Source organism: Pan troglodytes, chromosome 3, assembly GCF_028858775.2.
Source record: "Pan troglodytes isolate AG18354 chromosome 3, NHGRI_mPanTro3-v2.0_pri, whole genome shotgun sequence".
Taxonomy (NCBI): domain Eukaryota; kingdom Metazoa; phylum Chordata; class Mammalia; order Primates; family Hominidae; genus Pan; species Pan troglodytes.
In genome coordinates, this window is record NC_072401.2 from 61,448,403 (window position 1) to 61,474,764 (window position 26,362).

The window sequence follows — 26,362 nt, forward strand, 5'->3', positions numbered from 1 at the left end:
AAAAAGTTTTATAGCAGGAAAGAAAGGAAAGTACACTTGGGATAGATACAAGTAGCCATTTTGAAGGTAAAGTGTGGTGTTTGACCTTTGACTTAGGGTTTTATATGTTGGCATACTTTCCGGGTCCTGCTTCCCTTTTCCTTGATTCTTTCCTTAGAATGACCTGCTGGCATGTGTGATGGCCTGCTAGCACTTAGGAGATGAGCATGCACAGTATATTTACTGGAGTCATATGCATGCTCCCCTGAGGCATTCTTCCCTTTTCTGGTGCCCCCGGAATGTCGTACTCCACCATTTGGCGTCTTAATGTGTGTGTGTGAACCCACTCTCCCAACTGCTGAGATCTTATCAGGAAGCTGCTGATTACCAGATTTGATTTTTTCTATCTATAAGAAATCTGCCTTTCCCTGGCTGGCTGTAACCAATTATTGTTTTAGACAGTGTGACAACTGCCTGGCCATTAACTGATGGTCACCTGACTTTCCTGGTAGGGTGTGGGAGCCCTCTTCTGCCCTGTTTGTGTCTGACTAGCTAGCCACTGTAACAAAATCTACAAAACACTGTGGAAATAAGAACATCAAAATAAATAGAAAGGCATCTCATTTTCATTTATTGAAAGACCTAAAATTGTGATAATGACCATACTCTACTCCCCAAACTGATATACCAAATCAATGCAATCCGTATCAAAATCCCAGATTGCTTCTTTGTATAAACAGACAAACTGATCCTGAAATTTATGTACATATTCAAGAGACATACTAATAGCCAAAAGAAGCTAGGTATAGTGAAACACACCTGTAATTCCAGCTACTCAAGAAGCTGTGTTGGGAGGATTGCTTGAGCCCAGAAATTTGAATCTAGCCTGGGCAATATAGTAAGACTTCTATCTCTTAAAAAAAAAAAAAAAAAACAAGAAGAAAAAAATTTTAAAAAAAACTGAAACAATTTAAAATAAAAAAAAGCTGGAAAACTTACATTTCCTGCCTTTAAAGACAAATATAAATATATGATAATCAAGAAAGTGTGATACAGGCCTACAGATAGACATGTAGATCAATGGAATGATTTTAGAACACAGAAATATACCCATGCATTTAAAGTTTTTGACAAAAGTTTCAAAACGATTTAATAGGGGAAAGAATAGATTATTCAACAAATATAAGTGGGAAAAATGATTATCTGTAAACAAAATAATTAAGTTGGGACCCTCTACCTCAAATCACTTACAAAAGCTAATTCATAGGTGATCAAAAACTTAAATGTAAGCACTAGAACTATAAAACTCTAATAATAAATAACAGGTACTAATTTTTGTAACTTGGAAATGGTTTGTGAGATATAAAATCAAAAATAAAAGCAACCAAATTAAAATTGATTAGTTGGACTTCATTAAAATCAATACTTTTGTGCTTCAATGAACACCATTAAGAAAGTAAAAGGACAGCCCAAAGAATAAAAAAATACAAGGAAATCATATATGTGATAAGGTTCTTATATCAAAAATATATTAAAAACACAAGTCCATAAGAAGACAAATAATTCAATCAAAATTAGGCAAAACATTCTCAACATGATTTCATATCAAGGAAAGGTAAAGCATAATGAGATATCACTTCATTCACACTGGCTATAATCAAACGAAATGTAATCCCAAGTGTTGGCAATGTTGGGAAGAAATTAAAATTCTTATACATTGCTGGTGAGAATGGAAACGGAAGCAACCACTGTGAAAAACAATCTGGAAATTCCTATGGTAATTTAGAAATTGTATGGTAACAGACAATTCCTATGGTAATTTAGAAATTATATGGTAACTGCTACTTTGAATTGTAGCAGTTATACTTTCACTTGATTGATTTATCTGCAGATGTAAGTATGAGAAAGACAGAAAGAAACAGCAATTTGAAAAGAAACATTGCATTGCACCAGGAGGACTATGAAATCAGTGTCAAATATTCTCCTGATACAACTCAGTTGTTACTTTAGCTCTGGGAGTTGTGGAAAGTTGCTGCTGTGGCCCACAGAATACAGCCATTGGATGAATATAAAGACAATCCTGGATGAACTTGTTTGGAGAGGCCACAAGATGACTGTGTTGACATCTTCGGCTTCCATTATTATAGACCCTAGTAAATCATCTGCTATTAAATTTGAAGTTTATCCAACATCTCTAATTAAAAATAATTTTGAGGGTCTTGTTGTGAAACTGATCAATAGATGGATATACGATCTTCCAAAAGATGCATTTTGGTCATATTTTTCACAAGCACAAGAACTCTTTTGGGAATCTACAGACTGTGTTAATAATCTCTGTAAAGATGTAGTTTTGAACAAGAATATTACGACAAAACTACAAGAGTCAAAGTTTGATGTCGTTCTTGCAGATGCCCTTGGTGCCTGTGGTGAACTGCTAGCTGAGCATGTTAAAGGCATGTTAAATACATGTCCTTTGTTGACAGTCTCCTGGCTACACACGTGAGAAGTATAGTGGAGGACTTCTATTCCCCACTTCCCACATACCTGTTGTTCTGTCTGAATTAAGTGATAAAATGACATTCGTGGAGAGGATTAAAAATCTAATACATGTGCTTTATTTTGACTTTTGGTTTCAAGTGTTTGATACAAGAAGTGGGAGAAGTTTTACAGTGAAGTTCTAGGTAAGTCATGTTTCTAATCAATGGTTAATAAGTTCTAACTTTCCTTTTGCCTTTGAAGGTGAGCGTATATAAATACAATGTAAGAGGATAGTGTTGTTTAAATGAAATGATGAATGGCAAATGTAAGATGATCTATCAATCTCACAAATATTATAGAAATGTTGATATTATAGGCTCAGTTAGAACCCTTTGGTCATCACTCCTATAGGACACTACAGGAATTAAAAAAAAAACTACAAAGTAAAGCACTTATGATTTCTTTAAGCAACTATATACGTATTTTACTATACTTTTTTCATCTTTAAAAAAGGCAATACATATATCAATAAACAACTTGATGAAGGCAGACATTTAGATGAGGAGCTACACATATTTCTAGCATAACTATCAATGCAGCTTTGAGAAAGTTGTTTCTCTTTGTGTACCTCAGTTTTCTTATTTAGGTATTAAAATATTTTTCTCTATAAACAGAAGGATTCCTTCACAGTTGAGAGGTATACTGGCTCTATTTCAGAAACAGAAACCTAAAATTTTAGGTTTCTAGTGTTTGTACATCATTCACTAACAACTTAGAAATTATTTGCTTTGTGAGTTAAAATCTTGTTGAAAGTGAACATTCAAGCTTTTAATCTATACTTTATTAAACTACATCTCTTTATTAGGGAAAATATGGGCCAAGTTAAGGGGGAGCACATATCTCTGTTTCAATAAATTCTGAAAATATACTAGCTGTCATTTTTAATGTATGTATTTTAAAGCTAATATTGTTAAAATCTTAACGTGAACTAGAAGCAGTAGTATATTCAAGGATTTCAGCCATACTCTCAGAAAACTCACAGTTCACTTGGTGAACCAAGGATCAAGGGACTGACTTGATAAATTGTGGAAACGAGATTGTGCACTTCGTAGAAAGCTGTTTTTATGAGTATAGTAAGATGAATTCATCCTGGAGCTCCAAGAGCTGTTTAAATGTATATCGGTTACTACTGCAGTTTCAGAGAGGAAACAAATGCATATTTAAGTCCATAGTGGCTTATTTTAATAACTATTTGAGATTGTGAATATACTAATGTTACATTAAATATGTAATTTCCGAAGATGGCCAAATAGGAACTGCTCGGGTCTACAGCTCCCAGCGTGAGCGACGCAGAAGACGGGTGATTTCTGCATTTCCATCTGAGGTACCGGGTTCATCTCACTAGGGAGTGCCAGACAGTGGGCACAGGTCAGTGGGTGCGCATACCGTGCGTGAGCCAAAGCAGGGCGAGGCATTGCCTCACTTGGGAAGCGCAAGGGGTCAGGGAGTTCCCTTTCCGAGTCAAAGAAAGGGGTGAGGGACGCACCTGGAAAATCGGGTCACTCCCACCCGAATACTGCGCTTTTCCAACCGGCTTAAAAAACGGCGCACCAGGAGATTATATCCCGCACATGGCTTGGAGGGTCCTACGCCCACAGAGTCTCGCTGATTGCTAGCACAGCAGTCTGAGATCAAACTGCAAGGCGGCAACGAGGCTGGGGGAGGGGCGCCCGCCATTGCCCAGGCTTGCTTAGGTAAACAAAGCAGCCTGGAAGCTCGAACTGGGTGGAGCCCACCACAGCTCAAGGAGGCCTGCCTGCCTCTGTAGGCTCCACCTCTGGGGGCAGGGCACAGACAAAAAGACAGCAGTAACCTCTGCAGACTTAAATGTCCCTGTCTGACAGCTTTGAAGAGAGCAGTGGTTCTCCCAGCACGCAGCTGGAGATCTGAGAATGGGCAGACTGCCTCCTCAAGTGGGTCCCTGGCCCCTGACCCCCAAGCAGCCTAACTGGGAGGCACCCCCCAGCAGGGGCACACTGACACCTCACACAGTAGGGTATTCCAACAGACCTGCAGCTGAGGGTCCTGTCTGTTAGAAGGAAAACTAACAAACAGAAAGGACATCTACACCAAAAACCCATCTGTACATCACCATCATCAAAGACCAAAAGTAGATAAAACCACAAAGATGGGGAAAAAACAGAACAGAAAAACTGGAAACTCTAAAAAGCAGAGCGCCTCTCCTCCTCCAAAGGAACATAGTTCCTCAGCAGCAACGGAACAAACCTGGATGGAGAATGACTTTGACGAGCTGAGAGAAGAAGGCTTCAGATGATCAAATTACTCTGAGGTATGGGAGGACATTCAAACCAAAGGCAAAGAAGTTGAAAACTTTGAAAAAAATTTAGAAGAATGTATAACTAGAATAACCAACACAGAGAAGTGCTTAAAGGAGCTGATGGAGCTGAAAATCAAGGCTCGAGAACTACGTGAAGAACGCAGAAGCCTCAGGAGCCGATGCGATCAACTGGAAGAAAGGGAAGATGAAATGAATGAAATGAAGCGAGAAGGGAAGTTTAGAGAAAAAAGAATAAAAAGAAATGAGCAAAGCCTCCAAGAAATATGGGACTATGTGAAAAGACCAAATCTACGTCTGATTGGTGTACCTGAAAGTGATGGGGAGAATGGAACCAAGTTGGAAAACACTCTGCAGGATATTATCCAGGAGAACTTCCCCAATCTAGCAAGGCAGGCCAATGTTCAGATTCAGGAAATACAGAGAACGCCACAAAGATACTCCTCGAGAAGAGCAACTCCAAGACACATAATTGTCAGATTCACCAAAGTTGAAATGAAGGAAAAAATGTTAAGGGCAGACAGAGAGAAGGGTCGGCTTACCCTCAAAGGGAAGCCCATCAGACTAACAGTGGTTCTCTCGGCAGAAACCATACAAGCCAGGAGAGAGTGGGGGCCAATACTCAACATTCTTAAAGAAAAGAATTTTCAACCCAGAATTTCATATCCAGCCAAACTAAATTTCATAAGTGAAGGAGAAATAAAATACTTTACAGACAAGCAAATACTGAAACATTTTGTCACCACCAGGCCTGCCCTAAAAGAGCTCCTGAAGGAAACGCTAAACATGGAAAGGAACAACTGGTACCAGCCGCTGCAAAATCATGCCAAAATGTAAAGACCATCGAGACTAGGAAGAAACTGCATCAACTAACGAGCAAAATCACCAGCTAACATCATAATGACAGGATCAAATTCACACATAACAATATTAACTTTAAATGTAAATGGACTAAATGCTCCAATTAAAAGACACAGACTGGCAAATTGGATAAAAAGTCAAGACCCATCAGTGTGTTATATTCAGGAAACCCATCTCACGTGCAGAGACACACATAGGCTCAAAATAAAAGGATGGAGGAAGATCTACCAAGCAAATGGAAAACAAAAAAAGGCAGGGGTTGCAATCCTAGTCTCTGATAAAACAGATTTTAAGCCAACAAAGATCAAAAGAGACAAAGAAGGCCATTACATAATGGTAAAGGGATCAATTCAACAAGAAGAGCTAACTATCCTAAATATATATGCACCCAATACAGGAGCACCCAGATTCATAAAGCAAGTCCTAAGTGACCTACAAAGAGACTTAGACTCCCACACATTAATAATGGGAGACTTTAACACCCCACTGTCAACATTAGACAGATCAATGAGACAGAAAGTCAACAAGGATACCCAGGAATTGAACTCAGCTCTGCACCAAGCAGACCTAATAGACATCTACAAAACTCTCCACCCCAAATCAACAGAATATACATTTTTTTCAGCACCACACCACACCTATTCCAAAATTGACCACATACTTGGAAGTAAAGCTCTCCTCAGCAAATGTAAAAGAACAGAAATTATAACAAACTATCTCTCAGACCACAGTTCAATCAAACTAGAACTCAGGATTAAGAATCTCACTCAAAACCGCTCAACTACATGGAAACTGAACAACCTGCTCCTGAATGACTACTGGGTACATAACAAAATGAAGGCAGAAATAAAGATGTTCTTTGAAACCAATGAGAACAAAGACACAACATACCAGAATCTCTGGGACGCATTCAAAGCAGTGTGTAGAGGGAAATTTATAGCACTAAATGCCCACAAGAGAAAGCAGGAAAGATCCAAAATTGACACCCAAACATCACAATTAAAAGAACTAGAAAAGCAAGAGCAAACACATTCAAAAGCTAGCAGAAGGCAAGAAATAACTAAAATCAGAGCAGAACTGAAGGAAATAGAGACACAAAAAACCCTTCAAAAAATTAATGAATCCAGGAGCTGGTTTTTTGAAAGGATCAACAAAATTGATAGACCGCTAGCAAGACTAATAAAGAAAAAAAGAGAGAAGAATCAAATAGATGCAATAAAAAATGATAAAGGGGATATCACCACCGATCCCACAGAAATACAAACTACCATCAGAGAATACTACAAACACCTCTACGCAAATAAACTAGAAAATCTAGAAGAAATGGATAAATTCCTCGACACATACACTCTCCCAAGACTAAACCAGGAAGAAGTTGAATCTCTGAATAGACCAATAACAGGATCTGAAATTGTGGCAATAATCAAGAGCTTACCAACAAAAAAGAGTCCAGGACCAGATGGATTCACAGCCGAATTCTATCAGAGGTACAAGGAGGAACTGGTACCATTCCTTCTGAAACTATTCCAATCAATAGAAAAAGAGGGAATCCTCCCTAACTCATTTTATGAGGCCAGCATCATTCTGATACCAAAGCCAGGCAGAGACACAACCAAAAAAGAGAATTTTAGACCAATATCCTTGATGAACATTGATGCAAAAATCCTCAATAAAATACTGGCAAACCGAATCCAGCAGCACATCAAAAAGCTTATCCACCATGATCAAGTGGGCTCCATCCCTGGGATGCAAGGCTGGTTCAATATACACAAATCAATAAATGTAATCCAGCATATAAACAGAGCCAAAGACAAAAACCACATGATTATCTTAATCGATGCAGAAAAAGCCTTTGACAAAATTCAACAACCCTTCATGCTAAAAACTCTCAATAAATTAGGTATTGATGGGACGTATTTCAAAATAATAAGAGCTATCTATGACAAACCCACAGCCAATATCATACTGAATGGGCAAAAACTGGAAGCATTCCCTTTGAAAACTGGCACAAGACAGGGATGCCCTCTCTCACCACTCTTATTCAACATAGTGTTGGAACTTCTGGCCAGGGCAATTAGGCAGGAGAAGGAAATAAAGGGTATTCAATTAGGAAAAGAGGAAGTCAAATTGTCCCTGTTTGCAGATGACATGATTGTATATCTAGAAAACCCCATTGTCTCAGCCCAAAATCTCCTTAAGCTGATAAGCAACTTTAGCAAAGTCTCAGGATACAAAATCAATGTACCAAAATCACAAGCATTCTTATACACCAACAACAGACAAACAGAGAGCCAAATCATGAGTGAACTCCCATTCACAATTGCTTCAAAGAGAATTAAATACCTAGGAATCCAACTTACAAGGGATATGAAGGACCTCTTCAAGGAGAACTACAAACCACTGCTCAAGGAAATAAAAGAGGATACAAACAAATGGAAGAACATTCCCTGCTCATGGGTAGGAAGAATCGATATCGTGAAAATGGCCATACTGCCCAACGTAATTTACAGATGCAATGCCATCCCCATCAAGCTACCAATGACTTTCTTCACAGAATTGGAAAAAACTACTTTAAAGTTCATATGGAACCAAAAAAGAGCCCGCATCACCAAGTCAATCCTAAGCCAAAAGAACAAAGCTGGAGGCATCACGTTACCTGACTTCAAACTATACTACAAGGCTACAGTAACCAAAACAGCATGGTACTGGTACCAAAACAGAGATATAGATCAATGGAACACAACAGAGCCCTCAGAAATAATGCTGCATATCTACAACTATCTGATCTTTGACAAACCTGAGAAAAACAAGCAATGGGGAAAGGATTCCCTATTTCATAAATGGTGCTGGGAAAACTGGCTAGCCATATGTAGAAAGCTGAAACTGGATCCCTTCCTTACACCTTATACAAAAATCAATTCAAGATGGATTAAAGACTTAAACATTAGACCTAAAACCATAAAAACCCTAGAAGAAAATCTAGGCATTACCATTCAGGACATAGGCATGGGCAAGGACTTCATGTCTAAAACACCAAAAGCAATGGCAACAAAAGACAAAATTGACAAATGGGATCTCATTAAACTAAAGAGCTTCTGCACAGCAAAAGAAACTACCATCAGAGTGAACAGGCAACCTACAAAATGGGAGAAAATTTTCGCAACCTACTCAACTGACAAAGGGCTAATATCCAGAATCTACAATGAACTCAAACAAATTTACAAGAAAAAAACAAACAACCCCATCAAAAAGTGGGCGAAGGACATGAACAGACACTTCTCAAAAGAAGACATTTATGCAGCCAAAAAAGACATGAAAAAATGCTCATCATCACTGGCCATCAGAGAAATGCAAATCAAAACCACAGTGAGATACCATCTCACACCAGTTAGAATGGCAATCATTAAAAAGTCAGGAAACAACTGGTGCTGGAGAGGATGTGGAGAAATAGGAACACTTTTACACTGTTGGTGGGACTGTAAACTAGTTCAACCATTGTGGAAGTCAGTGTGGCGATTCCTCAGGGATCTAGAACTAGAAATACCATTTGACCCAGCCATCCCATTACTGGGTATATACCCAAAGGACTAAAAATCATGCTGCTATAAAGACACATGCACACGTATGTTTATTGTGACATTATTCACAATAACAAAGACTTGGAACCAACCCAAATGTCCAACAATGATAGACTGGATTAAGACAATGTGGCACATATACACCATGGAATACTATGCAGCCATAAAAAATGATGAGTTCATGTCCTTTGTAGGGACATGGATGAAATTGGAAATCATCAATCTCAGTAAACTATCGCAAGAACAAAAAACCAAACACTGCATATTCTCACTCATAGGTGGGAATTGAACAATGAGATCACATGGACACAGGAAGGGGAATATCACACTCTGGGGCCTGTTGTGGGGTAGGGGCAGGGGGGAGGGAGAGCATTGGGAGATATACCTAATGCTAGATGACGAGTTAGTAGGTGCAGTGCACCAGCATGGCACGTGTATACATATGTAACTAACCTGCACAATGTGCACGTGTACCCTAAAACTTAAAGTATAATAAAAAAAAGAAAAAGAAAAAATATATGTAATTTCCTCTTAATTATCTGAACCTTTTGCTTTCCTTATATATAAGTAATATGCAATATATAAAATTGTTATGCTTATATATAAAAATATATGTATATATGTATTTTATTAATGTACATTATTTGAGACAATGGGGAAAGCTGAAGTGTGGCTCATTCAAACGTACTGGGATTTTGAATTTCTTCACCCACCCTTACCAAATGTCGATTTTGTGGGGGAACTCCACTGTAAACCAGCCAAAACCCTGCCTAAGGTAAATGTATTCATGTTTGATTTATTTGCTTTGCATTTCAGAAGGAATGGCCAGATATGTTTTCATTCAGAGTGTTTGACTCACAATGAGAGAAATACGGGAGGTCAAAGAAAGTGACCTACCATTAGAAACTCATATGTTGCTATATCATCACAGCTGTGTAAACTTTAGTGTCATTAAATATCAAAGAGGGATACTAAAGAGACTCTGAAAACAGGGTTGATTCAATGAAAGCCTTCATTGTGCAATGTAAAAAAAAAAATAAGTCATTCCTTCAAGGAATATTTATGAATTGATCAGCACAAACCACGGATAAGTGCTGGATTTTCAGAGAAGAAATGTAGGCACTTTCTGCCCCCTCATGCCTTACGTTGTACTTTGAAAGATAGACTATAAGCAAGTAAAAAGGAAAAGTCTAAAAGTGTTATAAGGTCGCAATGCTAAGGAAACATGTAGAAGAGATCTCAAAGTCGTTGATAAAGTGAGTCCTCAATAATGTGCAGGAGTAGATGAAAAGATGAGGGGGAGAGGAAAACACAAAAAGAAAAGCAGGTAGTGAAGTAAAGGCAGTGCCTAAGGTTTCAAATTAGTATGCAGGAAAAAGCTGAGTAAAGTAGCAGTTGATGCTAGAGAGGTAAGTTGAAGCAATATAACTATAAGGAGATCTAAGTGTCTATTAAGGGCAAAGGGGAGCTACTGCACAGAGTTCAGAAATGGAGAGATATTATCAGATTCCCTTTCTTTAAAAAGCTCTCAATGTTGTCAATGGATTCCATCGCAAAAAGGCCAGATTGTGAAAAGTGTAGATCATTTAGAAGATTTTGCATGAGTTTATGCAACAGATAATAATGGAAAAGTGGACTAGAATGTTGATAGAGATAATTATGCCTACTTCTATAATAATGGCAATTACCTCCTATTGTGTCGTGTTGGAAATATACTTAACATAGATAAAACACTTAAAATGTCTCTCATACATAGTCAGTGATTCAAATAGTAGTAATATTGTAATGATTTTTTATTTTTGTTATTACTATTAATAGTATCCATTAGTTAACATATGCCAGCCACTCGAGACATAATTCCTCTATTAATAGGAACAGTTTTCCGACACATCAAGGTTCTCCAGCAAAGTCCTAGAGAACAGATCCCCTGTGGATTTGTTTAAATATAGATGTTTGGGCAGTCAGATGAACAAGATGAAATCCTAACGGTGTAAGGGTTAAGGCTTTTCAAGGTACACTATTCCTCAACGACATAAATGTGTGCCACCAGAATATTCGAAGCCAAAGCCGATGTTTACTTGCTTTCACTCTAGCATTTAAAACATTAGTCACTGAGATCACAGAGGTTTATATCTTAGAGCATAAAAGGGTCAGCCTACCCTTTTAATGTTTTCTGCCTTATACCAAGCCTATAGGACACCTCAGTAAAAATCTCTGGGAAACTTGGGACTCATCATCACAGCTGCCTGACAGAGAAGCACCAAAAAAAAATGAACAGTGCATGTATAATAAGATCCAAATAATGTCTACCACTTGCATCTGAAAACTACACTGAGATTTACAAAAGAATTCTGTCAGGATATAGGATGATCTTCCTTACGAAGAAACAAAAGAACCTCATATATTTTACTTTAATGTTATTCTTTTGAGACATAAGTAGAAAGCAAGCATTCCTCAGTACTTTATTATATAAGCCTTAAGAGATCTTTTTGTCTACCTTCTTATAAGCAGCAACAGAAAACTGAAATCTTACTTGAGTTAAAACTCAATGTTTATGTTGAATGAAAATTGCATAGGCTCTATGTGGTAATTTCCCAAAGGACAAAGGCAGAGGTAAGACCAGTGAAAATTCTATGCACTCTAACCTTATTCTCAAAAAATTTTCCCATTCACATTAGAGGAAAGTGATGGTGCCATTAGAAGGGGGAAGAGAGTAGGTGGAGAAGGAAGACAAGGGCAAGAATGACACATAGTGATAAATACTAATACTAGCTGTTGTTATTCATTTGCAGAAGGTAGGTTCGAATCCAGGTCAATAGTTGTGCAGCCTGTCCTCTACTTCTTTCTTACATAAAATAATTTTTGTCACAAATTTTCTTGCTTTTCCATTATGTATTAGATTCTCAGATAATGATTGCATATTTTAAAAGAATCAGACACTTGGGGAAAAGTATTAAGTACTATAAAAATGCATATAGACATTGGCTTCATAATATACTCATATGAAACTATACAGAGAACACCTAAATCACGATGGTCAGATTCAATATTTGTGGCAGACATTCATAAAATAAACACTGGAGACAATTCAAATATTTTACATTGAGAAATGATTTAAAATGTATACAATGTGTGTACCATGCCATTACAATTGTTTTATCAAAAAATGTTAAATTACACTGTCAGCCATAGTACAGGTATTGTTGAATACTACAGAACAAAATGATGAACAGAAAAATATCACAATTTTTGTGTCGGAAGAAAAGATATATGCAATGAGATAAAAAATTTTTATGTAAACATAATATATGTACATTGAGTTATATAAATAGAATAAAACCATAATGAAAGCACACAGATTTTATAAATGAAATTTATTTTTTCCTAAATTTTCATAATTTCACAAAATTTCTTACATTGATTTTATATTATTCTGATAAAGATGTCACAGAATGAGATCAGTGATGAATCTATTAACAGCCATTTCATTACTTCAATATTGGGTGGATGAAGAAGACTCTAAGCAGTGAGCTTGTGAGACCAAACATTGAACATGTCATATTAAATGTGGCTACAGATAACTTCAATTACACAGAGTACTCAGGTGTCCCATGAATCACCTGGAATAATAATGTAATGACTGCTATTAAAACTGATGTCATAAGGTTAAAATTATGTTGTTGAAAAATACTTGTCAATATATGATCTGCATGGACAAAGTCAGATTTTTACTTTTGTAAACAATAGTTTTAAAAAGAATGTTTACCCCAATGATTAGGATCTGAAAGTATGTTTGCATTGGAAAGGGAACACCATTATTTTACAGATAGAGAAAAAAATGCATTTTTTAAAAAAGGAACAGCAGCAAAATGATAAGCACATAATTTTGACATAATATTCACAAAACTTTTGACTTTACGTTTCTTTCTTAAGATTTTTAAAAAAAAAAAAACTTATAGTTTAGGTTCGGGGTAAAAGTGCAGGCTTCTAATATAGGTGATCTCCTGTCACAGGAGTTTGTTGTGCAGACTATTTCATCACCCAGGTACAAAGCCTAGGACCCAATAGTTATTTTTTCTGATCCTATTCTTCTCCCCAACCCTCCACCCTCAAGTAGACCCCAGTGTCTGTTGTCTCTTTGCATCCATGTGTTCTCATCAGTTAGCTCCCCCTCATAAGTGAGTACATGCAGCATTTGGTTTTCTGTTCCTGTGTTAGTTTGCTAAGGATGATGGTCTCCAGTTCCATCCATGTTCCTGCAAAGGACATGATCTCATTCTTTTTTATGGCTGCATAGCATTCCATGGTGTATATGTACCACATATTCTTTATCCAGTCTACCATTGATGGGCATTTAGGTTGATTCCATGTCTTTGCTATTGTGAACAGTGCTGCAATGAACATAAATGTACATGTGTCTTTATGGTAGAATGATATATATTCCTTTGGGCATATATCCAGTAATAGGATTGCTGGGTCAAATGGTAGTTCTGCTTTTAGCTTTTTGAGTAATCACCACACCTCTTTCCACAATGGTTGAACTAATTTACACTCCCACCAACAGTGTATAAGTGTTCCCTTTGCTCTGCAACCTCACCAGTATCTGCTATTTTTTGACTAATTATAGCCATTCTAACTAGTGTGAAATAGTAACTCACTGTGGTTTTGATTTGCATTTATTTAATGATCAGTGGTATCACACTGTGGTTTCAGTTTGCATTTCCCTAATGACCAGTGATATTGACCTTTTTGTTCATATGCTTGTTGGCTGCTTGTATATCTTCCTTTGTAACGTGTCTATAGTGAAGAACCAAGATGGCCAAATAGGAACAGCTCTGGTCTACAGCTCCCAGCATGATCAATGCAGAAGATGGGTGATTTCTGCATTTTCAACTGAGGTACCTGGTTCATCCTACTGGGACTGGTTGGGCAATGGGTGCAGCCCACAGAAGGCAAGCTGAAGCAGGGCGGGGCATCGCCTCACCCCGGAAGTGCAAGGGGTTGGGGGATTTCCCTTTCCTAGCCAGGGGAAGCCATGACAGACTCTACCAGGAAAATTGGGACACTCCCACCTTTTCCAATGGTCTCAGCAAACAGCACACCAGGAGATTATATCCTGTGCCTGGCTCAGCAGGTCCCATGCCCACAGAGCCTTGCTCACTGCTAGCACAGCAGTCTGAGATAGAACTGCAAGGTGGCCGACTGGCTGTGGGAGGGGCATTCGCCATTGCTGAGGCTTGAGTAGGTAAACAAAGCAGCCAGGAAGCTCGAACTGGGTGGAGCCCACTGCAGCTCAAGGAGGCCTGCCTACCTCCGTAGACTCCACCTCTGGTGGCAGGTCATAGCTGAACAAAAGGCAGCAGAAACTTCTGCAGGAGCTCTTGTAGGGCAGGCCTGGTGGTGACAAAAATCTCTCAGTATTTCCTTTTCTGTAAAGGATTTTATTTCTCCTTCGCTTAGGAAACTTAGTTTGTCTGGATATGAAATTCTGGGTTGAAAATTTTTTTAAGAATGTTGAATATTGGCCCCCACTCTCTTCTGGCTTGTAGGGTTTCTGCAGAGAGATCTACTGTTAGTCTGATTGGCTTCCCTTTGTGGGTAACCCAACGTTTCTCTCTGGCTGCCCTTAACATTTCTTTCATTCACTTCAACCTTGGTGAATCTGACAATTATGTGTCTTGGGGTTGCTCTTCTCCAGGAATATCTTTGTGGCAATCTCTGTATTTCCTGAATTTGAATGTTGGCCTGCCTTGCTAGGTTGGGAAAGTTCTCCTGGATAATATCCTGAAGAGTGTTTCCCAACTTGGTTCCATTCTCTCCATCACTTTCAGGTACACCAATCACACATAGATTTGGTCTTTTCACATAGTCCTATATTTCTTGGATGCTTTGTTCTTTTCTTTTCACTCTTTTTGCTCTAATCTTGTCTTCTTGCTTTATTTCATTGAGTTGATCTTCAATCTCTGATATCCTTTCTTCTGCTTGATTGGTTCAGCTATTGATACTTGCGTATGCTTCATGAAGTTCTCGTGCTGTGTTTTTCAGCTCTATCAGGTCATTTATGCTCTTCTCTAAACTGTTTATTCTAGTTAGCAATTCATCTAACCTTTTTTCAAGGTTCTTAGCTTCCTTGCATTGGGTTAGAACATGCTCCTTTAGCTCGGAGGAGTTTGTTATTACCTACCTTCTGAAGCCTACTTCTGTCAATTCATCAAACTCATTCTCCGTCCCATTTTGTTCCCTTGCTGGTGAGGAGTTGTGATCCTTTGGAGGAGAGGAGGCATTCTGGTTTTTGGATTTTCAGCCTTTTTGCACTTGTTTCTCCCCATCTTTGTGGATTTATCTACCTTTGGTCTTTGAAGTCAGTGACTTTCTGATGGGGTCTCTGAGTGGACATCCTTTTTGTTGATGTTGATACTATTCCTTTCTGTTTGTTAGTTTTCCCTCTAACATTCAGGGCCCTCTGCTGCAGGTCTGCTGGAGTTTGCTGGAGGTCCACTCCAGAACCTGTTTGCCTGGCTATCACTAGCGGAGGCTACAGAACAGCAAAAATTGCTGCCTGTTCCTTCCTCTGGAAGCTTCATCCCAGAGGAGCACCCACCAGATGCCAGCCAGAGCTCTCCTGTATGAGGTGTCTGTCGGCCTCTACTGGGAGGTGTCTCCCAGTCAGGATACACGGGGGTCAGTGACCCACTTGAGGAGGCAGGCTGTCCCTTATCAGAGCTTGAACGCTGTGCTGGGAGATCCACTGCTGTCTTCAGAGCTGCCAGGTAGGAACATTTAAGTCTGCTGAAGCTGTGCCCACAACCACCCCTTCCCCCAGCTGCTCTGTCCCAGGAGGTGGGGGTTTTATCTATAAGTCCCTGACTGGCGCTGCTGCCTTTTTTTCAGAGATGTTCTGCCCAGAGAGGAGGGAATCTAGAGAGTGAGTCTGGCCACAGTGGCCTTGCTGAGCTGTGGTGGGCTCTTAGTTTTTAACCAAAAAGTTTAAAGGTAAAAAATGATAAATTATTAAAATATTTTTAAAAGCTTATAGAATAAGGGTATAAAGAAAAAATATTTTTGTATGGCTGAAAAATATGTTTGTTTTTAAGCTAAGTGCTATTATAAAAGAGTCAAAAAGTAAAAGAAATTTAAAGTTTATAAATTAAAAGGGTTACAGTAAGCTAAAGTTAATTTTTCATTGAAGAGGGAAAATTGTTTACAAATTTAGTGTAGCCTAAGTGCATGGTGTTTATAAAGTCTACGGTAGTGTATAATAATGTCCTATGCCTTCACATTCATTCACCACTCACTCACTGACTCACCCAGAGCAACTTCTAGCCCTGAAAACTCCATTCATGATAAGAATTTTAACAGGTATACCATTTTTTAATTTTTTAGATTGTATTTGTACAGTAACTTTTCTATGTATAGTTATGTTTAAATACACAAATGCTTCCCACTGTGTTATAGTTCCCTGTAGTATTCAGTATAGTAATATGCTGTACAGGTTGTAAGTTAGGAGCAATAGATTATGCCATTCAGCCTAGGTGTGTAGTAGGCTACACCATGTAGATTTATGTAAGTACACTGTATGATGTTCACACAACAAAATCATGTAACAATGCAGTTCATGTATCCCTGTTGTTAAGCAATGCATGACTGTATATAATATTCTCAAGTACATTAACATTTTCCAAGATAGGCCATTGCTAGGCCGTATCTCTCAATAAAAGTACTGAAATCATACGAAGTGTGTCCTTTGAACATAATGGAATTGTGTTAGAACTCTTGAGTCTGTATGACTGTGTCTTTTAGAGATTTGTTCATTTCATCTAAGTTATTATAATTTGTTGACATACCAGTGCTCCTAATATACAATTATAATTCTTTTATTTCTGTATGATTGGTAATAATGTCTTTACTATTTATATCTGACTTTATTATTAAAATGTGAATCATCTCCTTCATGGGAGTTCAGTCTAGTTAAAAGATTAGTCATTTATCTGACATTTTGAAAAAGTGCAATTTTGGTTTTGCTGATTTGCTTGTTTTTTACACACTATTTTGGTTATCTCAGCAGTGATTAATTGAAATATTCAGTAGAAACCATACTTTAAGTACCATACAACCATTCTGTTTTTCACTTTTGGTACAGAATTACTTGCATTCTCTTGTTTATTGTAGCATTATTCACAATAGCCAAAATATAGAATCAACCTACATGTCCATTGGTGGAAGAATAAAGAAATACACACATTGGAATACGATACAGCTTTAAAAAAGAAGGGAATCGTGTCATTTGTGACGACATAGATGAATCTGGAGGATATTATGTTAAGTGAAATAAGCCAAACACAGAGTGCTGATTACTACGTGATCTCACTTATATGTGGAATCTAAGAAAGCTGAACTAATAGAAGCAGAGAGTAAAATGGTGGTTGATAGAGGCTGGAGTGTGGTAGAAATAAGAAGATATTGATTAAAAGGTACAAAGTTTCAGTTACATAGAAGAAATAAGTTCTGGAGGCCTATTTACAGCATGGAGACTACAGTTAATAATAATGTATTGAGTATTTTTAAATTGTTAAAAGTAGATATTGCTGAGTAGATATTAAATGTTCTTTTAAAAAATAGTAAGTATTGAGGTAATGAATATATTAATTAGCTTGATTTAATAATTTCACAATGTATACATATATCAAAGCATCAAATTGTACACTGTAACTATATACAATTTTTATTAGCCAATTATACTTTAATAAAATTGGGGGAAATTAATTAGTTTTTAAAAACAGTAAGTGGAGAGTTAAATTTTACCAGGATCATAGTAAAAAGCAAGTGTCACAGAGTGGTGGAGCAAGAGAACAAGCAGGTGAGGGGTATATGCAAGGCAGTGAGTACAGTGATTGTAAAATTTAAGCTGACTACATCTACACCAAAGAGGTACTGATTAATGTGTTAGGGACAATTAAGAGAGAACTTCTGATTACATTTCACAGGTCTCTGTCTTTCACTCCACCTTGAGTTATATAATAAAAATTACATTAGGACAAATTATAGAATCATAGTTATAAAAAGTAAGAGCAACAAATATTTATTGATTGTGCTCCTAAACTGGAATCCATTCCACAAATACAGTAGAAGCTGATACAGATGTGTCAGAAAACTCTTAAATATAACATGTATCAGAAACTAAATTCAGGTAAAAAGAGAGATTCTCCATATCAACCATGTCTTTAGTCTATGTTTGATTGTGTACCCTGTGTAAAGGTGAAAAACAGACTTTATATCAACCAACATAAGATACATGGAAGTGCCATGGTAGAGTCCACGCAGAATTACAGAAATTGAGCAGTAATACCTTCATGAAGGAAATACTGTTCATTCTTTTCTACCCAAAGCCATTTCTTCTTTTTTATTTCACATATATTTATTTGTTTGCTTTTATTACTCTTTATTTTTATTTAATAAATCTTTATAGAACAACTGCCATAAACAATATTATAGTTTCCTGTGAACTGTGAAGGATATAAAAATGAACCAGTTACTGTTCCCACCCTCATGGAGTTTACAGTCTAGTTGTTGAAATCACATCTATCTGCACATCTGAAATACACAGGTAGATATTCTAAGTACAGAGAGTTTTACAAGTAGTAAGGAGCCATGTGAAAAGAATATGGCCGTTTCTTAAAAATCTAAACATGTACTTACCGTATGACCCAGCATACTCTAGGCCATAAATCTCAGAAAAATAAAACTTATGTCCACACAAAAGCTTACACACAAATCTTCATAGCAGCTTTATTTGTAATAGCCAAAACCTGAGAACAATCCAAATGCCCTTCAGTGGGTATACAGTTAACAAACTGAGATACAGCCCTATCATGTAATACTACTCAGTAATAAAAAAAGAATTAACTACTGACACACGCAACAACTTGGACAGATCTCAAGAAAATTATACTGAGCGAAAAAGCCAACCTGAAAAAGTTACATATTGTATAATATATTTATATACCATTCTTGAAACAATAAAAATTATAAAGATGGAGAGCAGATTAGTGGTTGCCAGGGATTAGAAACTAGACACAGGCCTAGGGAGGGAGCTGGATGGCTGTCGGTAGCGTGATGTAGCCTTGTGAACAAACTATCTGTATCTTGGTAATCACATGAATCTACATATGTAATTAAATTACATAGAACTAATTACACACACACCTACACACACATATATAATTGATTGCATCCTAATAAAGTTAATGGATTGTCTCAATGTCAACTTCTTCATTGTAATATTATACTACACCTAAGCAAGATCTTACTATTGAGGTAAACTGAGTAAAGGGTACACAGAATCTCTGTGAATTATATCTTACAGTTATATCTTAACCGTATCTGAATCAATGATCATCTGAAAATAAAAAAATTAATGGTAAGGAAGTTCAGAAAAAACGTATAGTACATCCACTTGAGGAAGTAAAAAAAGGCTTCAGGGAAGAGGCAACATTTGAACTACACCATAGATCTTGATATAATCCAGCCACTCGGTGGTTAATAAGGTTTATCATTTTTTTAAATTGAAGTCAAAAGTTAGAATGAACCCTCACATTGACAGACCACTTTGATAAATATGTTTCGGAATTATTCCAGTAAAACTTTTTGTAGAATCAGAAATTTTTTTAACTAGCACATTTTGTTGGTCTAATTATCTTGTCATTTCAAAAAAAAAGGTATTCAGCCTATTATAATCAAATACCATATTTTTTAAAACAAGAGTGTAGTTTCATTATAGCAACAGTTATTATTACTATGGTTTCTTGAACACCTACTAATGTTCCAAGAACTGTGCTAAGCACTTTTTAAACATTCACAGTTTTATTTCTACAACAATCATTTGAGCAAATATCATCTCTATCTTATGGATGAGATTATAGGCTTAGATAAATAGTAACCGGCTTAATTCACTCAGTGTAAAATCTGGGATTACTTTTAAAAATCAATGTGTAAATAATAATAAAGCCATGTTTTCTGCATAATGTAAAAATAGAAGAGTCATTCAACAACATTTATTGAAGGACTGTTATATACACAGTACTTTACTAGTGCTGTAGGAAGAAAGATCGAAGATATAGAAGAGGAACTGCCTGCCCTCTTGAAAAAAGTAATAAATATTATCGTCACATCTTCTTAACTTTCTCCAACGAAACAGTTAACAAAGAAAGACATGCAGATAAAACCCTTTGGAAATTATTTTTCAAAAGAAGTTACCATTTTAGAAATGTATTACCTATTTCTCTATGTACATAAAGTTTGAACTATCGCTCATATTTTCACTTTGACCCAAACTTCTATTTCTCAAATCCTTTGTAGAAGGAAATATCAAAAGTATTTCTCTTAGGAATAAGATGTCATTGCAAAATTAAGCTTTTAAAATTTCTTCTTAATTTAAATTGCTCCAGGTGCTTTTGCAGAGGGAGTTCCTCAAATCATGCATCATAAATTTTATTTTAGTTTGGAATCAAATCTCCAGAAATTTGAAAAATACGAATAATGATGTAAATCAACATGAATTAATTTTTAAACGCCATTTGCAAAGAAAAACTGTATTCTTTTGGTTTCACAAGACTCTAATTTCAGGTACAGTTCTCATTATTACTTACAGATCTAGACATCCTTCTTGATGTCAGGCTTCCCCATAGCTTCCTACAGCTTGTGGGTGCCACCTAGAGGCCCAACTACAGAATTCACTGAAACAAGGGGAATCCATTTTTAACAGAACACTGAGAGTAGTTTTAAAGGTACTTATATCCTTGCTTAAAATTCAAGGTTTTCCTCAATTTTGTTTTTTCCCAGAGCATTTTGCTAAATGAAACAAAAATAGCTTATGCAAAATATTTAGCACTATCAATTCATGTCAGTTTTCATATTTTTGCCAAGTGCCCAAATGTTATCAGTTCATACTCCAGTGTTATTCAGATCAATAAACTTAAATTTTTCGTGGCAATACTGGTTTTCAGGGTAATTATTGTACAATATAGAACTTATATGAGTAGCTATACGCAATGAGGACAGACTTGGTGAAATCTCACCATTAACATGCCGTACGTGATGGTACCAGTCCTAACTTCATTACGGTCTGGATTACTTGAAAGCTGTGTCTCTAACAGCTCAGTAATAATTTACCAAAACTAAAAATCATGAAGGTGGCCAATATCATGCTTTTACTCTCAGTTTTGTTATCCAGGCAGTTAGCCATTCAGTGTCACACTAGATGCAGCAGTGAGGCAGCTTCCAGGATATTTTCTCTATGGTATCTTTCCATCTCAGCGAAGAGGAGTCTAACAGGACCATTAACCATGCATGAACTGTAAACACAGCAGCAGGGGAAGAAAAATATCTACAGTCATCTCAAAATAGAGGTCTGAGCCCCAGTTCAGTTGCATCACTAGACTGTACACTAACACCTGGATCTCATTCCCTTCAAGGATTTGCTGTTTGGGAAAGTCTTAGATGAATAAAACCTTTCCAGTCAATTGTTTGAACTCTTTGTTCCCTCCCATTCCACAACGCAATTATTTTAGTACATAAGCATGCTGATTGTTATTAAATTAATTTTCATCCTAGCCTCAAATTTTAAAAAAATTTACAATAAATTGACTAGTAACATTTTTCCCATCTTCCCCTTCTTTGTGGATTATCATATCATAATGTCAAGCAAATGGGTGATTTATATTTTATTGTTATATGTTGACATCCTCAGTAACAATGTTAAATAAATATTTGCTTTAATTTGCTTAGAACAAGTACATTGCATGAAGTTTGTATAATTATTATAGGTCACAAAAAAACAGAATCTTCTTCACATTTATCATAGTAGTTGTTTGGAAATGAAAATAAAGATATATCTTGGCTTCTCTCTGGATTTCCTTAACTTAGTTCCCATACTTCCTAAATGATGAAGTGATTGGTATTCTGCTGTCTTTGCTTGACCTTTCATAATGAATATGATCATTTCTAATATTCCACTAAGAAAAAGAAAAACACCTAATACTTTTCTGTGCCAATAAAATGTAGGGGATTTTTTTCTTCTTATATTTTCTTTCACTCCTTGCTCTGCACCTTGAAAATGGATATTTGCTGAAATGAGAGGAGCTGAGGAACTGAAGAAAAGGAGGGCTTCAAATTGTATATATGCATTACAAATGTATGTCAACAAGTCAAAATTCTGACGACAAAACTTCTAGAGAACAAATGAATACAGGCTGTAATGTAATATTGTATTATCTATTTCTCTATGTACATAAAGTTTCAACTATTGCTCACAGATGACAGAGTTGATCTGGCAGAAGCAGGATGCTTATGTGTGGAACAGAGCTGGGAAGAAAATACATGCATCAAGCAAACAGTTTATTGAGATCAGTCAAATCTAGCTGTTTTGCAAGTCGTCTTCTCCAATTCTGTATCTCTAAAAATGGCCTCTACACCCAAAAAACAAACAAAAAAATGTTATCTGTTCCATTAGGCTTTTCTCTCTTAGATACCAGTTTTTGAAGTAATCCAGTCCCGCAAGGCCGTAACTCTAGTATAAACACCAGGCTTGTTGGGTTTCGCACATTCATCTCCCCAGCTCACTATTCCAGCAAGGTACCAGATATCTCTAGCATCTGAACTAACCAGTGGTCCTCCAGAGTCACCCTAAAGGAGAAGACAGAAATTAGTAATTCATAATTCAGTTCATTACAGAGGAATTGGCTATTTTTCTAACTTAAGAATGTAATGAAAGGGGTAATTTTCAAAAGTATTCCGTGTGTTCGCATGCATAAGTGATTTTCTCCATCTATGTCAGTTATCCACCTAAAAGAGGACCTCCAATACCTTGAAAACTGATGAGATTGAAACCTTGAAACCTTGAAATACCTTGAAACCTTCAAAACAATGAGATTGAAGGCTCCATCTCTTTGAAGAACTGTACTCTTAACTTATGTGACACATCTGACAAAATAACTCCCTAGTTATTTTGTCTATACTCTTTATTAGTGTAACATAACCCCCCAAAAAAGGGAGTGAAGAGTCTATTACTGATTTTAAAAAAACAAACAAACAAAAAAAAAAACAGACATTAGAGTCAGACACCAGGGTTTCTATCTCAAGTTTGGCCTTTCCATGCTGGCTAAGACCTTTAATTTATTTATCTGTAAATGCTCCTAATAATACCTACCTGTGTTGAGTGCTATGAAGATGACGTAAGATAGTGAATGTAAAGTGCTTAGTCTAGCAAAAGGCAGAACTTAGGAAATGCATATATAAAATCACAAATTCTAATTATTTATATCCTGCAAACTCCAGAGTTTTGATTCTTTATATGGCTTGTAATAATGAGGTACTGGCTGATTATTCCTCAAGATCCTGGCGCTTCTAATTATTGACCACCCAGTAAGTATTCATACTCACTCTATGAAGTTCTTAATTGATTAAAATATTATCTCACTAATTCATGTAATTCTTATTTACAAAAAACATAGAACTAGGTTAATTTTTTCTGGGTTATTAAGAAAATTGAAACTCAGAAACATTAAGTAATTTGCCTGAGATCACGTGCTAATCAGTGGCAGACCCTGAATTTGAATCCAGAGCGATCTAATTCAGAAGCCCATGCTTTTTTCCCTACATTATGCTAACTTCCTTGTGAATTTTCTTTTGTCCATTTAAAAAATTAACTAATATAATAGTAAATTTGAAATAATACATTTGTGATTTTAAATCAACTAACCAATAAGCATTTACTGATACCCTCGTATGTAGGAGGAGATATAAAAAGAGTATTATAAACACATGGATATTGTCCTCTAGAAACCTGCAATCTGCTTATAGAAATAAGATATACCATATGAAGCTATTCAAAAATAAATAATTTTGATAATAAAATCCCAAGTCTATATACAGGCAGAGAAAATCAGGATAGAGAAATAAAAGATACAAGAGAAAACAAAGCTTTAATCAGCATAAGAGACAGGAATAAATGAGTCTGAGAATAAATAATTATTTTAAAGAGATAGCAGTATACAAATAGTAAATAATATAAATAATAGTATATAAATAGCAGTAAATAGCATTACAAGCTGAAAAGTAAGGTGATGTCCAGCAAGTATCAAATAGAAAAAAAATATAGAGTCTATTCTACCAGCACTAATTAGCTCACATTTGATTAGTGAATGGTAGAGTTATGTCAGTAGAAGATGGAAATTATGATGGTTTATATATGCTTTTTTATAGGCAAGGGAGCCAGAATAATGGGAGTAGAATTATAAACTTCAGAAGAAAAGGAAAACCCTTTCAACTCAGCTATTACACAGGCAGACACATTTGGGGCACTGTTTTAAGAAAATGCCTGAGTTCCTGTACCCAAAACTCCCTCCCCAGAGAGATGTATCCTAGCTTTATATCAGTTTTAGGTTGCATTTCCTCTTCTGCTCAGGACTACACTTCCCTGTGTATATTGCCTTAGCACCAGCAAACCTGTGTTTCCACATTATTTTTCTTTGCATTTTTAACATGCCCTGAGTAAGCCACCAGACTTTGGGCGTTTTGCCTGCCTACACTGTGCAAGCTATTTTTAAAGGTACCAATTATTATATTTGTTAATTCTTCAGTTATAAAGTTGCATAGCTTTTGAGGGACCATCTGTCTCTATCTCTATTTGTCTCATTAATCCTGTTATTTTTAGTGAATGGTTTAGTGAGAAACAGAACAGGAAGTGTATTCAGGAATGTGCATATCACAACAGAAACTTCTAAAATTGGAAGAAGCCAAACAGGAAGCCGTGGAAGTATTAAGTCACAAAGAAATGAGGGAATAGATTAGGGTGTTAACAGAAATAATAGGGGCATAAGAAATAAACATAAAAGATATGGTAAAGTGGGAAAATAGTCTAGGACTTAACTGAATACATGTGGAGGAAACATAAGAGCAAAAAAAACTCTAATAGTGAACCCTAATAATATGAGTGAGAAACTTAAAAACCCAAGCAACATTTCATGGTGCCTGTTGAGTTTCAAATGGCACATATACAAATTTTCATTTCCTATTAAGAACTTAAAATATATAAATAGAAATCACTTTGAAGTAGGTAGAAATGTAAGACTAAATATGGGCAAGAGTTGAATTCTGGAGACACAGGTTTGGCACTCATTAAGGTGATAGCTGAGTTCAAAGAAAAGATGGCTTCTTTGAGTGAGAATATAGACAGCAGATAAAAATTTTATCTAAGGTCTGAATCTTGAGGATAGCCAGATTGAGAGAGAGAGAAAGATTAATCAAAGGATAGAGCCAGAAATGAGTAGATGGAGGAGGAGGAAAGAAATCAGCAAATTTCAGAATTATGAAATTCAAACAAGGGATATGTTTTAAGAAAGGCAAGGTCGCCAAATACCACTGAGATGAGAAACAGTAGGAGATTCAAGGAAAAAATTTTTACATATGAGGTTATTAGTGGTTTTTGTGATATTAAAATATAAAGAGAAAGGCAAGTGGGAAAAACTGTGGATGCTAGACATGAACATTTTTTAAATGGAGGCTGGGCAAGATGGCTTACACCTGTAATCCCAGCACCTTGGGAAGCTGAGGCAGGTGGATCTCCTGAGGTCAGGAGCTTGGGACCAGCCTGGAAGCTAGGAACGAATTTTTCACCAACATGGTGAAACCTTGTCTCTACTAAAAATATAAAAATTAGCCTGGTGTGGTGGCGATTGCCTGTAATCTCAGCTACTCAGGAGGCTGAGGCGAGAGAATAGCTTAAACCCAGAAGGTGGAGGTTGCAGTGAGCCGAGATCGCACAACTGCACTCCAGCCTGGGTGACAAGCATGAAACTCCATCCCTCCCCCCCAAAAAAATGGGTGCCATGTCTTCCCAGAGATAAGAAAGTAGAATATTGTAATCATAGGGCAAATTTGGCTTCTCTTCTGTAGCTCACAAAGTTTGTAAAGCGTATACCTCTAATATCACCATCAAAATAGTATTTTTGAATGGGGACATTTTCAGATGAAAGTATATAACATCTGGGATTAACTTCAAAATAGATTTGATATTTTGGTAGGGAAAGGGGATGAGGGGATTTTATCAGGGTAT

General features: G+C 36.6%; 1 protein-coding gene and 1 pseudogene across 1 annotated transcript in view; one reads left to right on the forward strand and one right to left on the reverse strand.

Moving 5' to 3' along the window:
* Positions 1-1,939: 1,939 nt before the first annotated feature.
* Positions 1,940-26,362, forward strand: part of LOC741816 (UDP-glucuronosyltransferase 2B15-like) — a 230,244-nt pseudogene continuing 205,821 nt past the window's right edge.
* Positions 21,957-26,362, reverse strand: part of TMPRSS11E (transmembrane serine protease 11E) — a 50,262-nt gene continuing 45,856 nt past the window's right edge. Inside the window, exon 10 of the mRNA XM_003310367.5 lies at positions 21,957-22,932. Coding sequence (XP_003310415.2) covers positions 22,771-22,932 — 162 coding nt within the window. The 3' untranslated portion in view covers positions 21,957-22,770. The remainder of the gene's footprint in view (positions 22,933-26,362) is intronic.